A 20,379-nucleotide genomic window follows, 5' to 3' on the forward strand; every position below is an offset into this window, starting at 1 on the left:
ACCATCCCAACCCCGCGGGACACCATCCCAACCTGTGGATCATCATCCAACCCTGTGGGACATGATGATCCCAATCCCATGGGAAACTATCCCAATCGCATAGGACACCATCCCAACCCCGCGGAACACAATGATCCCAATCCCACAGGAAACCATCTCACCCCCCTGGGACACAATGATCCCAATTCCATGGGAAACTATCCTAGTCCCACAGGACACCATCCCAACCCCACGGGACACCATCCAACCCCGTGGGACACGATGATCCCCAATCCCATGGGAAACTATCCCAACCCCGTGGGACACCATCCCAATCCCATAAAACACAGTGATCCCGATTCCATGGAACACGATCCCAATCCCACAGAATGCCATCCGAATCCCATGGGCACCCAGCAGCCCGGTGTGAGACTGAACGGGGATCCTGGGCTGGAATGGGGATCCTGGGCTGGAATGGGGGACCCTGGGCTGAAATTAGGGATCCTGGGCTGGAACGCGGATCCTGTTCTGGCTCGGTCGATCCTCCCTCCCCGCATACCGGACCGGGCCGCAGCTCCGCTGCTCCGTGCCCGGGACAAGCCCAGATGTGGCCGGGACAAACCCAGATGTGGCCGGGACAAGCCCAGATGTGCCTCCAGCTGCCCGGCGGATTTCTGAGCGCTGCGTCAGCGCCCCGACCCCGCGCGGGGCAGGCGGAAAACTCCGGGCAGGGAAACTCCTGGCAGGGAAATTCCAGGCAGGAAAACTCCGGGCAGGGAGCGGCTCCCAGGTGAGGGGCAGGAGGCGAACCCCCTCCCCAGGGGCCGGTGGGCAGGGACGGAAGGGACGTGGCAATGTCGCTGCCCCTCCAGCCCCGTTCCAGGCTGCCAGCGAGCAACGGGAACCACAGGGAGCTGGAAAATCGGGAGCAGGACAGACCTCACCTGCGGCCACGCACAGCCTGCCTGGGCTACAGAAATCGGGGCCCACCTGAATGGATTCAGCAGAGACCTTCGGGGCTTTCCTTTGGAGCGTCCCCAGCACTCCGGCGAGCCCAGGAAGGGTCGGGTCCCCCCCGGCCCAGCGTTCCAGCCCCCCGAGAGGGTTGCCGGGGGTCAGAGGCGCGGGGATCCCTGCGGAATGAGCCAGGCACAGCCCAGGCCGCGATTTTGGAGCCTCAAAGCCCTCGCTCGGAATCCAGCAGAACAGGAACTTCAGCCCGGACCTTTCCCGGCCCTGCTGCCCCGGCTCGGTTCCCGCAGAGCCCGGATCCACCCGCGGGCCGCTCTCAGCATCCGAGAGAGCACCCCGCTGCTGCTCCTGCCCCCGCCGGGCCAGAGGAGGGGCCGGGGGCGCAGAGGAGGGGCCGGGGGCCGGCGCACAAAGCCGGGGGCTGCGCCGGGGCGGGCCCGGTGCGCGGCCGCGGGGTCCAGGCTCCTCCTCCGCCGCCGCGCCGGGGATGCTTTGGCCGGGCCGGCTCCGGGAGCCCCGCGGAGCCCCGCGCCGCGCCGAGGAGCCAGCGGCCACCCGAGGTGGGCACGGGGGGACACCGGGGGGCCGCGACCGGGGGGGTCCGGGCAGGGCCACGGAGGGGACACATCGGTGGCACCGGGGGACGCTGCCAGGGGAGGTGCGGGGACACTGACGGGACAGCGAGGGGACCCGGACGGGCTGAGCTGCGCGGTCGGGGCTCCCCACAGTGTGATGGCTTTGGGGTGACCCCCCCCACGCTGGGCACGGCGGCCCCGGGGGTGCCGGCACCGGCCCGGCTCCGTGGGGACAGCGCTCGGGGCTCGGGGACAGGGCTGGGGCTCGGTGACAAAGAGTCGGGATCGCCCCGGGAGGGCGGCTGGGCTCGCCCCCGCTGCCGGCTCCCATCCCTTTGGCCGCTCGGAGCCGCCCGCGGCTCCCCCGGGGCTCAGCTCTGGCTTTTCGCTTCCCTCTGAAGTCTGGAAAACTTCTTTTCACACGGCAGCGAGAAAATTCTGCCTGTTCAGCACCTCGGTGCGGGCTGCCTCAGGTTACAGAGCCCCGGCCTGCCGGGAAGGAGGGGAAGGAAGGCAAGGAGCGGATGCCTTTGGTTTGTTGTCATCAGCTCGGAGCCATCCCGGCGAGGGGCTGCCTGCTCCTGCAGGAATTCTGCGCCGCTGGAGCTGCGCGGGCAGGGCCGGCTGCGTGGGAGGGGAGGAAGGAGCGCGGGGGACCCCTGCGGGAAATGCCAACCGCACCTGGGGGGATGCGGCAGCGCCGTCCCGCCGCCTCTGCCCGGGGCTCGGCCCTGCCCGGGGCTGCCCCCGCTCCGGGCCGGGCTCTGCAGCCCGGGGAGGGCGTGGGAGGGCGGTCAGAGCCGCCCCGAGGCCGCGCAGCTCCTGGAAAGCCGGGGATGAATCTGGCCTGGAACAGCGGCGCGGGGCTGTCACCGCTCAGCCGGGGACACGCGGAGCTCGGGGACAGACCCGCGCGGGGACAGGTCCTGGCAGGTCCTGGCAGGCGACATTCCCGGCGCTGCTGAGCCGTGTGTGCTCTGTGACATCTCCGGAGAGCCCTGGGCTCTCCCTCCTGCTCCAGGGGTCCCTCCCGCAGGACAGGACCCCCGGGTGTGGCAGGAGGGTCCCACACCCACCAGAGGGCCCGGGGGTCGTGTGGGACCCCCAAGTGCTGATCCACGCCCCCACCAGGGATGTGTCCCCTTCCTTCGGTCCCGGCTGCAGGGGTGGCACAGCTGCATCCCGGGGAGCTGGGCTTGGTGTCCTGCTGTCCCCTTCTGCCACCCCCGCTCCGTGGCTGCACTGTCCGGCAGTGCCCAGCCCTGGGCACCCCCTGGGCCCGGGGGGTTCCTCTCCGTGTCCCGTGCTCACAGTGGATCCTGCGACCTTCTCCTCCCCCGTGGGCCTCGGGCAGCCAGGAAGGAGTAGCGCCGGCCCCATTTTTTGGGAGCAGGCCGGTGTGTTTCCACAGGAGCCCCCAAACCCCCCCAGAGCTCCTCTTCCGCACCCGAGGCTGCGGCGAGCGGAAAAGGAGCAGGGAAAAAAACTCCCCCACCATCAACCAGACACTGATTTACCTTCCCTGGGAAGCTCTGCCAGGGGTTCCTGGGCAGCCCAGCCTCCCATGCCAGTGTCACACTCTGTCCCCTGCGTGCGTCCGGCTCACCTTTGTCCCCAGCCAGGCTCCTCCAGTGTCACACTCTGTCCCTCCCGTGTGTCCATCTCACCCCCGAGCCCCCAGCCAGGTTTTCCCGGGGCTGCCAAGCCGCTCCGCCCGGGTCATTAATTACCAGTGCCATTAATGAGCGGCACAAAAGAGCTGAAAGTGCGAAATGCTCGCAATCGGCGTTGGGGGCTATTAATGGCAGCTGCAAAAGCGCACTCAGCCGCACAATCGCGGCTCCGGGGATGCTCCCCGGACTCCCCGGAGCCCCCAGCCGTGCCCGGCCACAGGAGCCCCCAAAGGGCGAGCCCTGTGTGCCCGGGCGAGCCCTGCCTGGCACGGCGGGGCCGCTGGATGGGGCCGGAGCCGCTCCGTCCCTCCCACCCGTTCGTCACCGCTCCTGGCAGGCAGCGCTGCCGAGGGGGGAGGCGAAGGCTCAGGCAGCAGCATGAGAGCTCCAGAGCAGCCCAAAAGGGCTGCAGAGCCCCGGCAGAGCCCCGGCAGAGCCCCCCGGCCGCGGGGGCTGCCAGGGCAGCGCTGCCGTGCCCGGGTGTGCAGGGCAGGAGGGGCAGCGGGCGATGCTCGGCTGTGGAGGGGACAGGGATCTGTGCCAGGGAGCTGCCGCTCCTCCTGCGCCCCTCGCTCCGTTCTCGGCCCCAAATGCCTCTTTTCCCTCTCTGGGGAAGGCTCTGTGTGCAGCGGGCAGGTCCGGTCATGCTCAGGTGAGGCTCAGCTGAGGCATCCACGGCACGCAGAGATGGGCAGCACAGAGCAGCAGGGGCAGGAATCTGATCCTTGGGACCATCCCGGGAACCCCTGAGAGCCGGAGCCGAGCTCCAGGGGCCCTTCCCGGGACACCAGGGGCCCTTCCCGGGACACCGAGTCAGCCGGGGCCACCGGCAGAGCTCGGTGCCCGCGCTGCGTGGCCAAGTGTGAATCCGTAGTAGCACTGCAGCTATTCCGGGAGCTGCTGCTAAACCTGCTGCAGAACCTGCTGCTAAAACTGCTCCTAAAGCTGCTCCTGGAGCAGCCCAGCCTGGCACAGACACGGCTGTGGCTCCGTGGCAGAGCCGTGGGACCCCCATCCTTTCCAGCAGGGAAAGCTCAGCCCCCACAGGAAATTTGGAGGGGTTTTTGCTGTGCCCTCAGAGCTGCCTGGCGTGTTTATAAATCTCCTCTCTCCTGGGAGGCCCCAAATCCACCCCCTGCCTGATTTATTCCGTGTTCCTCGCTCACCAGCTGCCCTTGGGGGGATTTTTCCAGGAGCTGCAGGGAAGGAGCGGGGCCGGGAGCAGGAGCCCCGGGCAGGGTTTCCATTCGGGATTAGTTAAAAATAGCCGGGAATGCACAAAGATTCCGCACGTGGCTCACCAAGGCCTTCCCTGCTGCCGGCGTTTTGTGCTGCTCCCCTGGCTGGGAGAAGCCCCTGTGAGCAGCAAGGGCCAAGGAATTCCTGGGTTTTTTTGTGGGAAGCCCTGAGTGCTCCCAGGCGTGGCCATTCCCTGGATTTGGGGAGCCAGATCCTGCCCCGGCAGCGCTGGGGTTCCTGCGGCAGCGCCCCCGCAGCATTCCCAGCCAGACCTTCCTCCTCTTCCTCTTCCTCACAGCCAGGACTTCTCCCCCTGGGCTGAAATATTCCCATTTTCCCCTCGTGGCAGCAGCAGCGAAGGCAGCTCCTGCCTGAAGGGAGTTCTTATCATTTCTGGGAGAGCCTGGTCCCCGAGCTCTGGCTCTGGGAGGATCCTCTGAGGCCTGGGAGAGGGAGAGGATGCAGCTGGGAGATCCTGGGAAAGGAAAAGCTCCCAAAAATCCCTGCTGCCATCCCAGGATGTCCCCTCTGAGCTCTCCCAGCTCTCCTGGGGGCAGGGCTGTGAGTTTGGGCCCTTGCCCAAGCCAAGATCAGAGGTTCCAGCTCAGGATCTGGGAACATTTGGATCTTTAAATCCCTCTTTTTCCATCTCCTCCTGCTCCTCCCAATTTTCGGAGCAATCCAGTGACATCTCCGTGAGCCACTTAGGGAAGAGCTCCGTTAAAGGTTAATTAAATATTCCCTGCAACTTTGATGCACATTTCCCTGTTGGGAGAGCTGCTCCATTTGGCAGCCAGGCATTAAAGGGGTGGATTTCACCACGGGCCAAGTCTGGGAAAGCGAGGAAGAGGAAAATAGGAAGCGAGAACTGAATTTGCCTTTTTTTTTCCCCCTTCTGCCGCTGCATTGGAAGGTTGGGATGGGATGTGACACTCTGGGAAGCAGGAGAGGAGCTGGGGATGAGGAGACAGCGGCAGCAGATGCTCCTCACAGCGAGGACCCAGCTTGGCTCCTCACCACGAGCAGGAGCTGCCAGGCAGGGACAAAAATCCCCAAATTTAGGCAAGCTGGGTGTAACTGGTACCACAGACAGGGAAGGGAGGAATCACAGCAAAGCCCAGCCTGGAGCTGGCACTGGGTTTGGTTTGAGGAGGATCTTTAGGCCCTGCCTGGCCGAGGTTTCTCTCTGGCTCTCTCAGTTTCCTCAGGCTGGGACAGAGATTTGGGGCTTCCAGCTGCTGCCAGGGCCACTGACTGCCCCTCCTGTTCCTCAGGCAGTGTCCAGCTCTTGGCTGGAGGAAAAAGCCCCAACCCAGCCCAATTCCAGCCCTTGTCCCCTTCCTGGCCGTCCCCAGGGCGCAGCTAGCAGGGGACAGCAGAGGGTGGCCCCGCGCCCCTCACAGTGCCCACCCGAGCCCAGCAAGCCCAAATTTGCTTTATGGTGCCCAAAGTGGCCCTGAGAGGGGGTGAAGGAGCAGAGAGGGCACCCAGGGGGGGTGGGCTGGCTGCTGTGGCCACCAGGAGCAGAGGGGGCAGTGCCAGGGGGGCAATGCCAGCCGGGCAATGCCAGCCCCGCTGCTCCCGGCTGCTTTTCAGCCGCTCGGGAGAGTGGGGAGAGACAATAAAAGGCGCGGGGATTGCAAACACAGCCCGGTCTCCATGGCAGCCTGAGCACCGCTGCTAAATTTTGCCTGTACGTGGAGAGGATGCTGCTCCCCTCCTGTGCCCGGGGGAGTTGTGCAGCACCGAGATCCTGGCCCAGGTATTTCCTGCGGCTTTTGGGCAGCTGGCTGCCTCGTGGAAGGAGCCCTGGGTGCCACCAGCGAAGGGGTTTGCTGTCCCCATCCCGGTTTCATCCATAATTCAGGGCCGAAGCCACGTGAGCAGCGCAAGCTGGGAGGAGAAGTATTTCGGGCTCATGCCGAGTTACAGCGAGTTCCTGCTATTTTTAGCAGGACAGACAAAGCTTTCCCACCAGGCAGAGCCCGGGGCCAGCGCGTGGGAGGCTGCGGGACCCCCAGCCCCGCCGGGGTCGTTTTTGCCCAGGCAGGAATTTGGGGATCCATCCCCGAACCCTCCCGGAGGTGCCCGGGGCAAAGCAGCCCCCGGAGCCGGGAATTGGAGCCGGCAGCGCGGCAGATTGTGCGGGGCAGGGTCGGGAAGGGAAGTGTGAGCAGGGGCCTGGCGGCTCCCGAGTGAAAGCCGGGCTCAGCTGCCACCACCCCGGCACCACCTGCCAGCCCCAGACGGCTCCCAAAATATCCCAAAATATTCCAAAATATCCCAAATAAAAGTGCGGCGGGGCCGGGCAGGAGGGGCCGCTCCTCACCTCCAGCGAGGTGTCCCCCACAGCATCCCCAGGAGGCCAAATTGTCCCCAGATTTGGCTCTGTGGCTGCTCCCCACTGATGGAGGGGGGTGAACCCCCCAGGCTGGTGCCACTGCCACCCTTCAGGTGTCCCCAAACCAAAGCAGCGAGCGGCGTTCCTGCCTTGCCAATTAGCAGGGCTCTAATTGCCGTCTCAGTCGCTCATTAGCGCGAAAAGCCAGATGCTGGGAGGAATTAAGAGGAGCTGAAAGGATCTTTCTCTCCGCCCCAGGAATATTTAACGGTGTCTCACACGCGTTCCCTCTGTAGCCGAGCATGACTGATGTGGCTCGTGTGGGTGCTCCGTGAATCACCGAGCTCCCCAGGCCCGGCGACAGCAGCGGGGACAGAGCCGGGGGGCTCCGGGTGGCACTGGGAGGCTCTGGCACGTGGTGCCAGCTGGGGGGAGCTGGAGTGGATTTAACCCAAAAAAAGAGGGAGGAAAAATTCGGGTTCTGCTCTCGCGGGAAGGGCTGGGGGTTGTTCACGCAGATGTTGGTGTTGGGAGGATGGAAAGGACAGGGTTTGGAGGGCAAAAGAAAAGAAAAGAACAGGGTTTGGAGGGAAAAACCAGCAGGGTTTGGAGACCCAAAAGCAGAATTTGGAGGGCAAAAGGAGCAGGGTTTGGAGGGCAAAAAGAGCGGGGTTTGGGGAGAAAACATTGCAGGGTTTGGGGAGCTAAAAGGGCAGGGTTTGGGGAGAAAAAATTGCAGGGTTTGGAGGGCAAAAAGGGCAGGGTTTGGGGAGCAAAAAGGGCAGGGTTTGGGGAGCCTGGCCCCAGCTGGACTCAGGGAGAGCTGGGGGCCGAGCCGAGGAGGGTGGAGCAGGGATCCCCAAGCTCCTGGGATGTTCCCAGGCTGCCCTGGGTCTGGGAGGGAGCACCCATCCGTGGGGCCGGCTGGGAGCAGCCCCTGGCCGGGCTCAGGCGGGGACAGGGGCGGCAGGAGGGGCCGGGGATGTGTCCAGCCCGATTTTCTGGGCTCTGCAGCTCTCAAACTGCAGCTGTGTGGGGAGAGCTGAGGGGTTTGGCCTCCAGGAATCCCTCCTCGCTCAGGGAATTGCACACAGGGCAGCCCCAGGGCTGGCCTGGGAGCAGCAGATTCCCAAAGTGACTTTTGGGGACGACAGGGCTGGCAGGGAGGAGGCGAAGATGATCAGTCCCTCATCATCACCATCTGGTGGCATCCCAGTTGATTCTGGGATCACAGGATGTGCTGAGCTGGGAGGGGCACGCAGGGATCAGAGTTCCAGCCCTGGCCCTGCACAGACCCCCAGCAATCCCATCCCAGGAGCTCCGGGGCCGTGCCCATTCCCTGGGCAGTGCCCACCACCCTTTTCCAGCCCTGCCCTCACCTCAGCCTGGCTTTCCCAGGGGCTGTGACCCTGCAGGATCCCAGGGGCTCCATCCCAGGGGATCCATCCCAGGGGCTCCATCCCAGGGGCTCCATCCTAGGGGTTTCCATCCCAGGGATCCATCCCAGGGGATCCATCCCAGGGGTCCATCCCAGGGATCCATCCCAGGGATCCATCCCAGGGGTCCATCCCAGGGGTTTCCATCCCAGGGGTCCATCCCAGGAGATCCATCCCAGGAGATCCATCCCAGGAGATCCATCCCAGGGGTTTCCATCCCAGGAGATTCCATCCCAGGGGATCCATCCCAGGGATCCATCCCAGGAGATCCATCCCAGGGATCCATCCCAGGGGATCCATCCCAGGGGATTCCATCCCAGGGGATCCATCCCAGGGCTTCCATCCCAGGGGATTCTGGTTCTGGCTGGGGCCTCTCAGGGTTTGTGTCACCCCCACGTCCCCGGGGGCTGCGGGGCAGAGAGGAGAGGGACAGATCCCCTCCCTAGGCCGGGGATTCTCTGGGCTGAGGCTGCAGGGAGCAAACTCTCCGCGGGGATCACGGCTCGCTGCTGACACCGATTTCCTGCGGGTTGAGCAATCGTCCCGGGCAGGGCCGTCTTTTTTTTCTTTTTTCTTTTTTTCCTTTTTTTTTTTTTTTAGGGTTTTTTTTTAGGTTTTTTTTAGTTTTTTGGGGGGGGTTTTTAGGTTTTGTGTTTTTTTGCTATTGAGCAATCGCCCCTTCACCCGCCGGCCTGCAGCGTGGTGCCCAGCTGCCAGGGCACGGTGGCACAGCCACTCTGGCACGGAGCCCACCCAGCCCCTGGCAGAGTCTCCCCTTAACGAGCTGCGAATTCTCCCGCTGCTCATTGACCGAACACGAAGTGTGATGGACTCCGGGGCCACTCGAGTGCCTGGAACGTGTCACCGAGGCGGCTTATTCTTCTCCACGAGTGTCCCCCCCTTCGCTAATGGCAAATCGGGGCGGAACACATGGAGAGCGCTTTGTGCCGGGCCGCGATCAAACCCGGCCCGGTGGATGTCGCTGAATGAGCGGGGACAATGGTGGCAGTGAATGAAAGGCGTGCTGTGGGGCCCCGAGGCACAAAGCCTGCCCGGGCAGCGCCGGGAGGGGCTCGGGCACGGGCTGGGGGCGAGCTCGGCTGGGCACGGGGCTCGCCAGGCGCTGCGGGATGCTGCTGGTTTGGGGAGCGAAAAGAGAGGGGTTTGGGGAGTGAAAATAGCGGGGTTTGGAGAGAAAAAGGAGCATGGTTTGGAGAGAAAAAAGAGCAGGGTTTGGGGAGCAAAAAGAGCAGCGTTTGGAGAGTGAAAAGAGCAGGGTTTGGGGAGAAAAAAGAGCAGGGTTTGGAGGGCAAAAAGAGCAGGGTTTGGTGAGTGAAAATCAGGGTTTGGAAAGTAAAAAGAACAGGGTTTGGGGAGAAAAAAGGGCAGGGTTTGGAGAGAAAAAGGAGCAGCGTTTGGGGAGTGAAAATAGTGGGGTTTGGAGAGAAAAAAGAGCAGGGTTTGGAGGGCAAAAAGAGCAGGGTTTGGTGAGTGAAAATCAGGGTTTGGAAAGTAAAAAGAGAAGGGTTTGGGGAGTAAAACCAGCAGGGTTTGGAGAGTAAAAAGGACAGGGTTTGGAGAGTGAAAACAAGCAGCGTTTAGAGGGTAAAAAGAGCAGGGTTTAGAGAGAAAAAAGAGCAGAGTTTGGAGGGCAAAAAGAGCAGGGTTTGGAGGTTTGGAGTGTAAAACCAGCAGGGTTTGGAGGTTTGGAGAGTGAAAAGAGCACGGTTTGGAGAGTAAAACCAGCAGGGCTTGGGGAGCAAAAAGAGGAGGGTCTGGAGAGTAAAAAGAACAGGGTTTGGAAAGCTAAAAGATCAGGGTTCGGGGAGCCCGGGCCCAGCTGGGGACAGGGAGAGAAGCAGGAGCTGGAGCAGAGCCGGGCAGATGCTCTCACACACCCCAGGGTGGCTTTGTCACCTCAGCCCGGGGGGTTCAGCGGCGTTTGGGGGTCCTGGACGCTCAGTCTGGGTTTAGTGCAGCTCCCAAGCTCTGCACTGAGCCGTTCCCTTCACTAAGCCCAGCTCACATGCTCCAGGTCGCACTTTCCACCATGGAAATCCCCACTTTTCCCCCCCAGGGCCACATCCCCGGTGTCCCCAAGGCCCGATGGCCGGGTGGGACAGGGACACAGCGCTCCAGGGGAAGGGGAAGGCTGAGGCTGAGCCCCGAGCCGGGCTCCTGGCAGCTGCTCCCAGCATCTCCCAACAAACACCCAAATGTGTGGGAGCATCTGCACGGCGAGGATGAATAATAATCCAGGAGGGAAAAGGCGGGGGCGAGAGCTCGCGGGGAAGAAGGAAGCGCTGGCATTCCAGAGAAGGGGGGGAAGAACAGGATCGGCAGGGAGCGGAGCGGCACCGCGAGGAAACCGCGGCTCCTGCCAGGGCAACCTGCTCGGGGAGGCGCAGGGAACGCTGCTGCTGCTGCAGCGGGCGAGGGGGAACGCTTCAAAGGCTGGGGGAGATAAGACTGAGGGAGATAAGAGTGAATTCCGGGGGGAAGGAGGCAGGGGAGAGCGGCGCTCCCACGTGCGGGGTAGGCATGACTGCGCTGACGAGATGCCATTCATTTTTTTCCCCCCTCTCCCTGCACAAGCCCGAGTGGGTGAATCCACGTGTTCTCCCCCATCCCGGGGTTCAGCCCGTGCTGTTTGTCGGGATCTGCCCCCCAGGACCCCCCGCGCTGCCAGGCGCTGCTCTGGGTGATGCCACTGTGGCCATTCCGGGATTCCCTGATCCAGGGGGAGCTGGAAGCCCCTGGAAGGGTCACAGATCCACTCGGGGAGGGGACACAGGGCTCATGCCCACAAAAGACCCTTGGAAGGCTGGTTTGCTGCAGGCACAGAGCGACAGGGACACCTCTGTCTTCTGTGGCTCTCTGTGCTCGCTAATTGATCGGGGTAATCACCTCCAGGGGCTCTGGGGACAGCCAGGCCACACCGAGGACACCGTGACCCCACCCGCAGGTCCAGTCACCCCTCTCACTGTCAGCTCACAGGTTGGACTCGATCTCAAAGGTCTTTTTTTTTTTTCCTGTACTTTTGTGACCTCTGAGCAGTGCTCTCCAGCTGTGCACCCACAGCTGCCCACGGGACACCCCCACTTTCCCTCCCTGCGCTCTCAGTATCATTCACATTTATTTTTTGCCTTCACAAGACGCCTGCTCTGACCCAGCCAAACTCCCCTGAAACACCCAGCCCCGATATATCCACGCGGCTCTCGTGTGTGGATGTCCACAGTGACAGGGTTTGGTGGCCCAGCAAACGCCTCAGCATCCCCGCGTGGCACCCAGGGAAGGTGTTGAACAGCAAAGGGGACAGCTCCGACCCCTCTCGGGGTCCTGTGCCCTCCCAGCTCGGCTGGCTCCTCTTTTTGCCGCCGTTGCCCGTGAATTCCAACTCCCCCACTGCTTTCCAAGTGTTCATTTTAAGAGGGAAGGAGAAGAAAAACGTGCCCAACCCTCTCGGGCGTGCGTGGGAGGGCTGGGGTTGATGGAAACGCCTCCTGCCAAGAGGCTGGAAAGTCCCAGCGCTGCCTCCCCGCTCCTCCATCTCCCACGGGCACCCAAAAATCCACGGGCACGTCTGCCCGAGGGGCAGCGAGTAGCTCCGACCTCTTCAGGGGCTCAAACCCCCCTGGGTGCGTGTAAACCCCACTGGGGGAAAATAAATGTACAGGGATGGCTGTGGGTGCGTGTAAACCCCACTGGGGGAAAATAAATGTATCAGGAAGTGTCACAGCCCGGGGATGGGATGGGCTGAGCGTAGAGCGCTGCCGGGGATGCTGTGACCACAGGTGGCACCTGTGTCATTGTCACCTGTGTCATTGTCACCTGTGTCGTTGTCACAGCGCCTTCCACCCCCGCAGGCGCCGGCACGGGCTGTGCGGGGACAGTTCTGGGGACAATTGTGAGGACAATGGTGGGGACAGTTGTGGCGATAATGGTGGGGACAACGGTGGGGATAATGGTGGGGACAGTCGTGGGACAATCATGGAGACAATTGTGGGGACAGTGGTGAGACAACTGTGGGGACAATGGTGGGGATAATTGTGGGGGAAATTGTGGGGACAGTTGTGGGGACAATACTGGGGACAACGGTGGGGACAGTGGTGAGAACAATGTGGGGACAATGGTGGGGATAATTGTGGGGGAAATTGTGGGGACAGTTGTGGGGACAATACTGGGGACAACGGTGGGGATAATGGTGGGGACAATGTGGGGACAATGGTGGGGATAATTGTGGGGATAATTGTGGGGACAATGGTGGGGATAATTGTGGGGAAAATTGTGGGGACAATTCTGGGAATGATTGTGAGGACAGTTGTGGGGACAATGTTGGGGATAATTGTGGGAACAGTGATGGGGATAATTGTGGGGATAATTGTGGGGTCAATTCTGGGAACAATTGTGGGGACAATGGTGGGGATAATGGTGGGGACAATTCTCCGGACAGGACCATTGCGGGGACAATTCTCGGGACCATTTTCGGGACAATTCCGGGGACAATTGTCGTACAACTGTGGGGACAATGGTGGGGATAATTGTGGGGATAATTGTGGGGACAATGGTGGGGATAATTGTGGGGAAAATTGTGGGGACAATTCTGGGAACGATTGTGGGGACAGTTGTGGGGACAATGGTGGGGACAATTCTCCGGACAGGACCATTGCGGGGACAATTCTCGGGACCATTTTCGGGACAATTCCGGGGACAATTGTCGTATCGCCCGCAGCCATCCCTCTCCTCCTTGTGCGGTATCAGCAGCTTCCCGGCAGCCGCCATTTTCGGGACAATTCCGGGGACAATTGTCGTATCGCCCGCAGCCATCCCTCTCCTCCTTGTGCCGTCTCTGGCCTTTCTCGCTTCTCTTAATCTCCCAAAAATGGATTTGGGGATTTGGGGATTAGGCTGGCGATCTGTCCTCCCCCCGCCCTTCATCCATCGCGCTCCTCGGGCACGGGGAGAGGAAAACAAATAAAGGGAGGGATGAGAGCAGGTGGGGCTGGGAGCAGCCAGGAATGGGGAAGGGGAGTGGGAAAAGAGAGGAATGGGAAAGAAAGGAGGCGGGAAAGAGAGGAGTGAGAAAAGAGGAGTGGGGAAAGAGGAGTGAGAAAAGAGGAGTGGGAAAAGAGAGGAATGGGAAAAGAAAATGGGGAAAGAGGGGAGTGGGGAAAGAGGAGTGAGAAAAGAGGAGTGGGAAAAACGAGTGGGAAAAGAGAGGAATGGGAAAAGAGAAATGGGGAAAAGAGAGAAGGGGGCAAAGAGGATTGGAAAATGAGGATAGGAAAAGACGAGTGGGAAAAGAGAGGAGTGGGCAAAGAGAGGAATGGGAAAGAGAGGAGTGGGAAGAGAGGGGTGGGAAAAGAGAGGCCTGCCTCTGTGACTGAGGACAGGGCAGTGAGGGAGTGCTGCACAGCGTTCCTGCACCCCTCCACCATCCAGCCCTCTCCCATCCCCAGTTTAACCCCCAAATTCCCGCTTGGACCACCGGAACTGGGCCTGGGGAGCTCTGGAGCACCCAGTGGGAGCTCTGAGCTGCTCCAAGCACAGCACGGAGCAGAAACCTTCCCTCCCTCCTCCTCCTCCTCCAGCGCAAACAGGACCCAGCTCATTTTATTTCCGTGCCTTCCTCCTCCTCATCGCTAATTACCGAGATGGATCTGGTCCCCATTAGAGCCGAGCGTGGCGGAGGCCACCAGGAGCTGGGGCTTTATTTTATTTATATTTTCCCCTCACAACAAAGCGGGGGAGCCCCGCGTACCTCTGATGGCAGCACTCAGCGCTCGCAGGGCCTCTCGTCCCCCATTAGCGCTAATTAAGCCTCGCGGAGCCCCTTCTCAGGCAGTTAAGAGGAGCGCTGGGAAGTGGGGAGGGATGCGGGAGAGGCTGTGGAGCCGGGATCTGTCCAGGAAAAAGCGGGAGATGCGGGCTCCTGTTGGGATCACACCTAAAAATCGCCACAGATCCCTTTTCCTCCTCCGGGCGTTTTTAGAGAACTTTCCTGGCTTTATCCAGGATGGATAAAAATCCACTGAGATTAATGAAATATTCCATAAAAGCCATGTAAATTAATAATACATTAAAGCCATTTCAAGCCATTTCCTGGCTTTATCCCAGGTGGTCCCAAGCACAGCCAGTGCCCGACCACCCTCTGGGGAAAGAAGAGCCTTTCCCTGATGCCCAGCTGGATGTGTGGGAATGTGGGAATGGGGAATGTGGGAATGGGGAATGTGGGAATGGGGAATGTGGCAATGGGGAATGTGGGAATGGGATGTGCCTTCCTGGCACAGCGCTCTGGGTGCTGTCCTGTCCATGTGTTTGAGGGTCCCAGGATGAGGGAAGAGATGAATCTGACTCCATACTGGATGGGGCTTGGAGCAACCTGGGAGAGTGGGAGGTGTCCCTGCCATGGCAGGGGGCTGGAATGGGATAGGCTTTAACAGCATATGGCCAGAAGTGCCATATTATTTCATTTATTTATTATTTATTTTTCTGTTTATAAATGTTATTTGTTATAGTATAGATATAATTATATACCCTATATTCTATAATATAGAATATATAATAGATATTATATTATATTATATTATATTATATTATATTATATTATATTATATTATATTATATTATATTTATTATATTATATTTATTATATTATATTTATTATGTTATATTTTAAAAGTGCTATGCTGAACTATAGGGAGAAAGGAATACATCAGAGGACTGGGAAAGGAGTGAAAATAAAAACCCGTGACAGACTCAGCGAGTCTGACACAGCTGTGATTGGTCATTAAGCAAAAACAATTCACATGAGAGCGATCAAAGGTGCACCTGTTGGTAAACAACCTCCAGACCCCATTCCACAGCAGCAGAGAGTTGTTATTTACTTTTATTTTCTGAGGCTTCTCATCTTCTCAGGAGAAAAATCCTGGCAAAGGGATTTTTCATAAAAATATCACAGTGACAGTTCAGCCTTTTCATACAATTAAAATTTTTTTTTAATTGTGTTTGTAACCCTTCTGCTTGGCCCTTGCAGAAGAGAGAGCAAACATCTCAAGAGGTTTATCTGTTGCCAATCAAAACCTCAGTCAAGTGCTGATGTGGAATGATCAAGGAGATTCTTCACCTGTAGAGCATCAAACCCTACCATATCCCTAAAACAAAGCTTACAATATAAGAAAATGCAAAAAACCCATGAAAAAAAAAAATGTCCATTGCTAACATCTCTTTTCTGAGGCTCCTCAGGATTAAAATCCTGGCGAAGGGATTTTTCATAAAGACATCACCGTGCCACTGTCCCTGTCACACAGAGCCCGGTCACACCCCCGGCCCGGCTTCTCTGCCACCCTCGGGTGGCCTCTCCCGCTCACGCCGTGTCCCCGTGTCCCCAGGCTCGCCGCTCCCGGCCGCACGGAGGGCTCTGCTATGATCTGGCGGCGCCGGGAGCAGCATGGGCAGCGTCAGCAGCCTCATCTCCGGCCACAGCTTCCACAGCAAGCACTGCCGCGCCTCGCAGTACAAGCTGCGCAAGTCCTCGCACCTGAAGAAGCTCAACCGCTACTCGGACGGGCTGCTCCGCTTCGGCTTCTCGCAGGACTCCGGCCACAAGTCCGGCTCCAAGAGCAGCAAGAATGAGGATTTCTTTTACATCAAGGTCAGCCAGAAGGCGCACGGCTCGCAGCGGGAGCTGGGTGTGCCCGCCGGGACCAGCGGGCTGGACTTCGGGACGCCCACGCCGCAGAAGCTGATGCCCTTCCCCGGCCAGCTGGAAGTGGTGAGTGTGGAAAAGCGGCCCTGGAAGCGGGGGGGATGTGCCGCTGTCCCCAAAGTGTCTGCAGGTGCCACCACGGGGTTGTTGTGTTGGTTGTGGTGCCTGAGGAAGCTCGGGGAGAGCAGGGGCAGCTGGGGGCACTCTGCCACCTCTGCTGTCGGGAGTTTGGATCGGCAACAGGAGCCGGTTTGGATCCTTTAATTTCCAAACCCAGTTTTAGCCTGCAGCTTCCCCCGAGCCCCGAGGGGACTGTCCCACTGCAGGGGTGCCATCCCGGGGGGCAGAAGGGGCGGGAGGACACTCAGAGCTCGCTCGGTGCTGACGGGCTCTGCTCTCCCCAGCAGGGTGGGGACAAGCCGCTGCCTCGCCCCACGGCCTTCAAGCCGGTGCTGCCGCGCTCGGGGGCCATCCTGCACTCATCCCCCGAGAGCGGGGGGCCCCTGGGCCAGCAGCTGCACCCCCCGGAGAAGGGCAAGGAGCAGGAGCTGCGGCCGCTGCCGTGCTCGGGGGGCCTGTCCGACTCCGGCCGCAACTCCATGTCCAGCCTGCCCACGCACAGCACCAGCAGCAGCTACCAGCTGGAGCCCCTGGTCACCCCCATGGGCCCCATCAGCCGCTTCGGGGGCTCTGCCCACAACATCCTGCAGTGCGCCATCATCCAGGACAGCAACATGATGAGCCTCAAGGCCATGTCCTTCTCCGACGGCGGCAACAAGATCCTGAACCCCGGCAAGGCCCCCCAGCACCGCGCCGCCGCCGAGAAGAGCGTCTGCGTGCGCTCGCCCATCGCCACGGATGAATCCACCATCCAGGAGCTGGAGCAGAAGCTGCTGGAGAGGGAGGGCGAGCTGCAGGAGCTGCAGTCGAGCTTCGAGGAGAAGGAAATCAGCTCCTGCCAGGCCTACGAGGAGAAGCAGCGGCGCTGCAAGGAGGAGCTGGAGGGGCTGAAGCAGAAGTGCAACAGCAAACTCAAGCAAACCTCGCAGAAGACGCAGCGGACGCAGCAGGTGCTGCACCTGCAGGTGTTCCAGCTGCAGCAGGAGAAGCAGCAGCTGCGGGAGGAGCTGGAGAAACTCATGAAGGAGCAGAACCTGCTGGAGACCAAGCTGAGGTCCTACGAGAAGGAGAAGACCAGCTTTGCCCCGGCGCTGGAGGAGACGCAGTGGGAGGTGAGAGGCAAAAGGGGGAGCAAGGAGCAAGGGGGGCGTGGAGGGGGAGAGCTCAAACCCCCCAGCCCTTCCCATCCCATCCCATCCCATCCCATCCCATCCCATCCCATCCCATCCCAGGCTGTAGGAAATGGATGTGAAATCCCAGCAGAGCCCCAGGGGAGTGGGATTGAGGCTCTCACTGCCCCCCTGAACCCCTCCCCTCACCCAGGGGAACAAGCACAGCACAAACCCCTCAGGCGTTAAAATAACTCAGCATTCCTGGCCTCCAGCTCGGGTTTTCCTGCCCCACAGGAGCTGCAAAGCTGCCTTCCCTTAAGGAAATGGGAATTCCTTGGGCTTGCCACGGCCATTTGTTAGGGAGCAGTAAAACCTTCCACTCTCTGCTTAATGTTAATTTACTCACTCCTTGGTACTGCTGAGCAAACACTGTTAATCTGCTGGAAATTCCAACGTTTAGGAAGAGGAATATTAATTACAAATTAATAGTAATAATAAAAAAAATATAATATGTAATGTTATTTAATGTAATATTAATTATAAATAATACTTGTAATTAAATTATAATTCTAAAAAGTAGTGGTTAAAAAGTTAAATTCAGGGTCCATAATTCTAAAAATTAGTGGTAAGAAAGTTAAATTCGGGGTCCATAATTTTAAAAAATAATGGTAAGGAAATTAAATTCAGGGTCCATAATTAAAAAAATAATGGTAAAGGAAGTGAAATTCAGGTCCATAATTTTAAAAATTAAGGGTAAGAAAGTTAAATTCAGGGTACATAATTTTAAGAAATAATGGTAAGGAAGTGAAATTCAGGGTCCATAATTTAAAAAAATAATGGTAAGGAAGGTAAATTCGGGGTCTCCACGTGCTGCACCCAGCTGTGCCCGGCTCACGGGGGTACCCTGCCCTTCCCCACGGTCCAGCCCTCACTCAGGTGTTCTCCCCCCCAGGTGTGCCAGAAATCCGGGGAGATCTCGCTGCTGAAGCAGCAGCTGAAGGAGTCGCAGACCGAGCTCACCACCAAGACCACGGAGATCCTGAGCCTGAAGGCGCAGCTGAAGGAGGTGAGGCTGAAGATGGAGGGGCTGGAGATGAAGAGCCAGGAGCTGGAGGCGTCGCTGCGCACCAAGGCCATGGAGCTGGAGGTGTGCGAGAACGAGCTGCAGCGCAAGAAGAACGAGTCGGAGCTGCTGCGGGAGAAGGTGAACCTGCTGGAGCAGGAGATCCTGGAGCTGCGCTCCGAGCTGGCCGCGCTCCGCCAGCAGCTCAGCGAGGCCCGCGAGGGGCCCCGGCCGGGCGGGGACGATGCCCAGGCCCTGCAGGGGCAGCTGGAGAGGCTGCGGGCCGAGCTGAAGGCGGAACGCGACAACAACGAGCAGATGAGCTGCAGCTTCCAGCACGAGCGGCAGACGTGGAAGGAGGAGAAGGAGAAGGTGATCCACTACCAGAAGCAGCTGCAGCAGAGCTACCTGCACATGTACAAGAGGAACCAGAGCCTGGAGAAGATGCTGCAGCAGCTGGCGGCGGGCGAGGACGGCAAGGAGCCCATCGAGCTGGAGATCCCCGGCGCCGACGTCCCCTACGAGGACATCATCGCCACCGAGATCTGAGCCGCCGTCCCCGCCCCGCAGCCGAGCCGAGCCGTGTCCCCCCCGTCCCTCCGTCGTGTTCCAGAGGTGACCAAGCCACTCGTGCCAATGGTGACGTGCCCGCAGCTCCCCCGCCCCGGCACCGCCCCGGCACTGCCCCCTCTGCCCCCGGGCAGGGATCAGGACTCCAGGGAATTCTCTGCCATCCGTGCCCAGCGCCCAGGGGATGCTCTGCTCCAGGCTTGGGGAACCCGGCCTGGCCCCGCTCTGGGGGTGGCACAGCTCCAGGGATGGCACAGATCCGAGGATGGCACAGCTCCAAGGATGGCACAGCACAGTCCTGCCCGCTGATGGTGACAGGAATCAGCCCCAGTGTGTGCCCAGCTCCGGGGGTGGCACAGCTCCAAGGATGGCACAGCTCCAAGGATGGCACACAGTCCTGCCCGCTGGTGATGGCAGGAATCAGCCCCAGTGTGTGCCCAGCTCCAGAGATGGCACAGCACATTCCTGCCCGCTGATGGTGACAGGAATCAGCCCCAGTGTGTGCCCAGCTCCAGGGATGGCACAGCACACTCCTGCCCACTGATGGTGGCAGGAATCAGCCCCAATTTCCTGGAGGAAGCTCCCACTCCTCCTCACCCTCTGTCAATGCCAATCCCAGGGCGCTGTGGGAGCACAGAGCCACCTCCTGCCACTGCCACATCCACCCCTGCCAGCCCCGAGGGCCTCAGGAAGGTCCCCAGCTGCTCACACCCCCCTGGTACAGCCCAACTCCATGAAATCACCCTGAAATCACCCTGAAATCACCCCGAAATCACCCCGAAATCACCCTGAGATCCCCGTTCAGCCCGAGCACAGCCCCCCTGCACCATCACCCTGAAATCACCCCGAAATCACCCCGAAATCACCCCGAGATCCCCCTCAGCCCGAGCACAGCCCCCCTGCACCGCACCCACAGCCCTCCCTGTGCCCAGCATTCCCAGCTCCCCCAAGGACTCTGTCCCTGCTCCCGGCTGCCAGCCAGCAGCTGCATCCAAGGATTCCCAAATGTCCCAGCCACGGTGTGACCAAGGAAGGGGGTTTGTGTTCACCCCTGCACTCGCTAGGGCTGTCCCTGGCTGCCTTATCTCCTCCTGTGCCCTGATCCCAGGGATCCGGCCAAGGGGAGCTGTTAAACACCCCAAACCAACCACTTCCACCTTAATTTCTACCCCAGCTCTTAAAAGTTCCTCCTGCCACCAGCGAGTGGCTCCACAGATAATGAGGTGGCGCTGCTGGTGACCCTCGTGTCCCCCTGGCTGGGGAGGGAACCAGCAGGACCCCGTTTGTGGGGTGGGGGCTCCAGGGGACCCCTCTGTGCCAGTGCAATGATATTTTTGCTGCAATTATTTACCCACTGCCCCATCCCAGGGCTCTTGGGAGGGTTTCTTGCACAGTCCCAACACTGCCAATTTGGCCATGGGCTCTGAGCTGTGCAAAATTCCGAGTCCCTCGTGCCACTCCAGCCTGGAAATGTGACACACAGGAACCAACCAGTCTGTGCCTTCTGCGCCCGGCCCTGAGCACCCCAAACCACTGCCCCAGCTCTCCTGGCTGGGTCTGGCACTGCCCAGCCAGTCCTGGCACTGCCTGG

General features: G+C 60.0%; 1 protein-coding gene across 2 annotated transcripts; it reads left to right on the forward strand.

The window, feature by feature from the left end:
- The first annotated feature begins 1,383 nt into the window (after positions 1-1,383).
- LZTS1 (leucine zipper tumor suppressor 1) lies at positions 1,384-19,610 on the forward strand. Of its 2 annotated transcripts, none has more exons than XM_039716593.1 (4): positions 1,384-1,511; positions 15,607-15,989; positions 16,328-17,155; positions 18,108-19,610. In XM_039716593.1, the coding sequence occupies exons 2-4, from the start codon at positions 15,666-15,668 to the stop codon at positions 18,765-18,767; spliced, it is 1,812 nt and encodes a 603-aa protein (XP_039572527.1). In that variant the 5' UTR covers positions 1,384-1,511; positions 15,607-15,665; the 3' UTR covers positions 18,768-19,610. The 2 variants fall into 2 exon arrangements, with proteins under 2 accessions (XP_039572527.1, XP_039572536.1); XM_039716602.1 differs by having other exon boundaries at positions 16,331-17,155.
- The last annotated feature ends 769 nt before the right edge of the window (positions 19,611-20,379 follow it).

This window comes from Passer montanus, unplaced genomic scaffold (genome assembly GCF_014805655.1).
Source record: "Passer montanus isolate IOZ18808 unplaced genomic scaffold, ASM1480565v1 scaffold101, whole genome shotgun sequence".
In the NCBI taxonomy this organism is placed as follows: domain Eukaryota; kingdom Metazoa; phylum Chordata; class Aves; order Passeriformes; family Passeridae; genus Passer; species Passer montanus.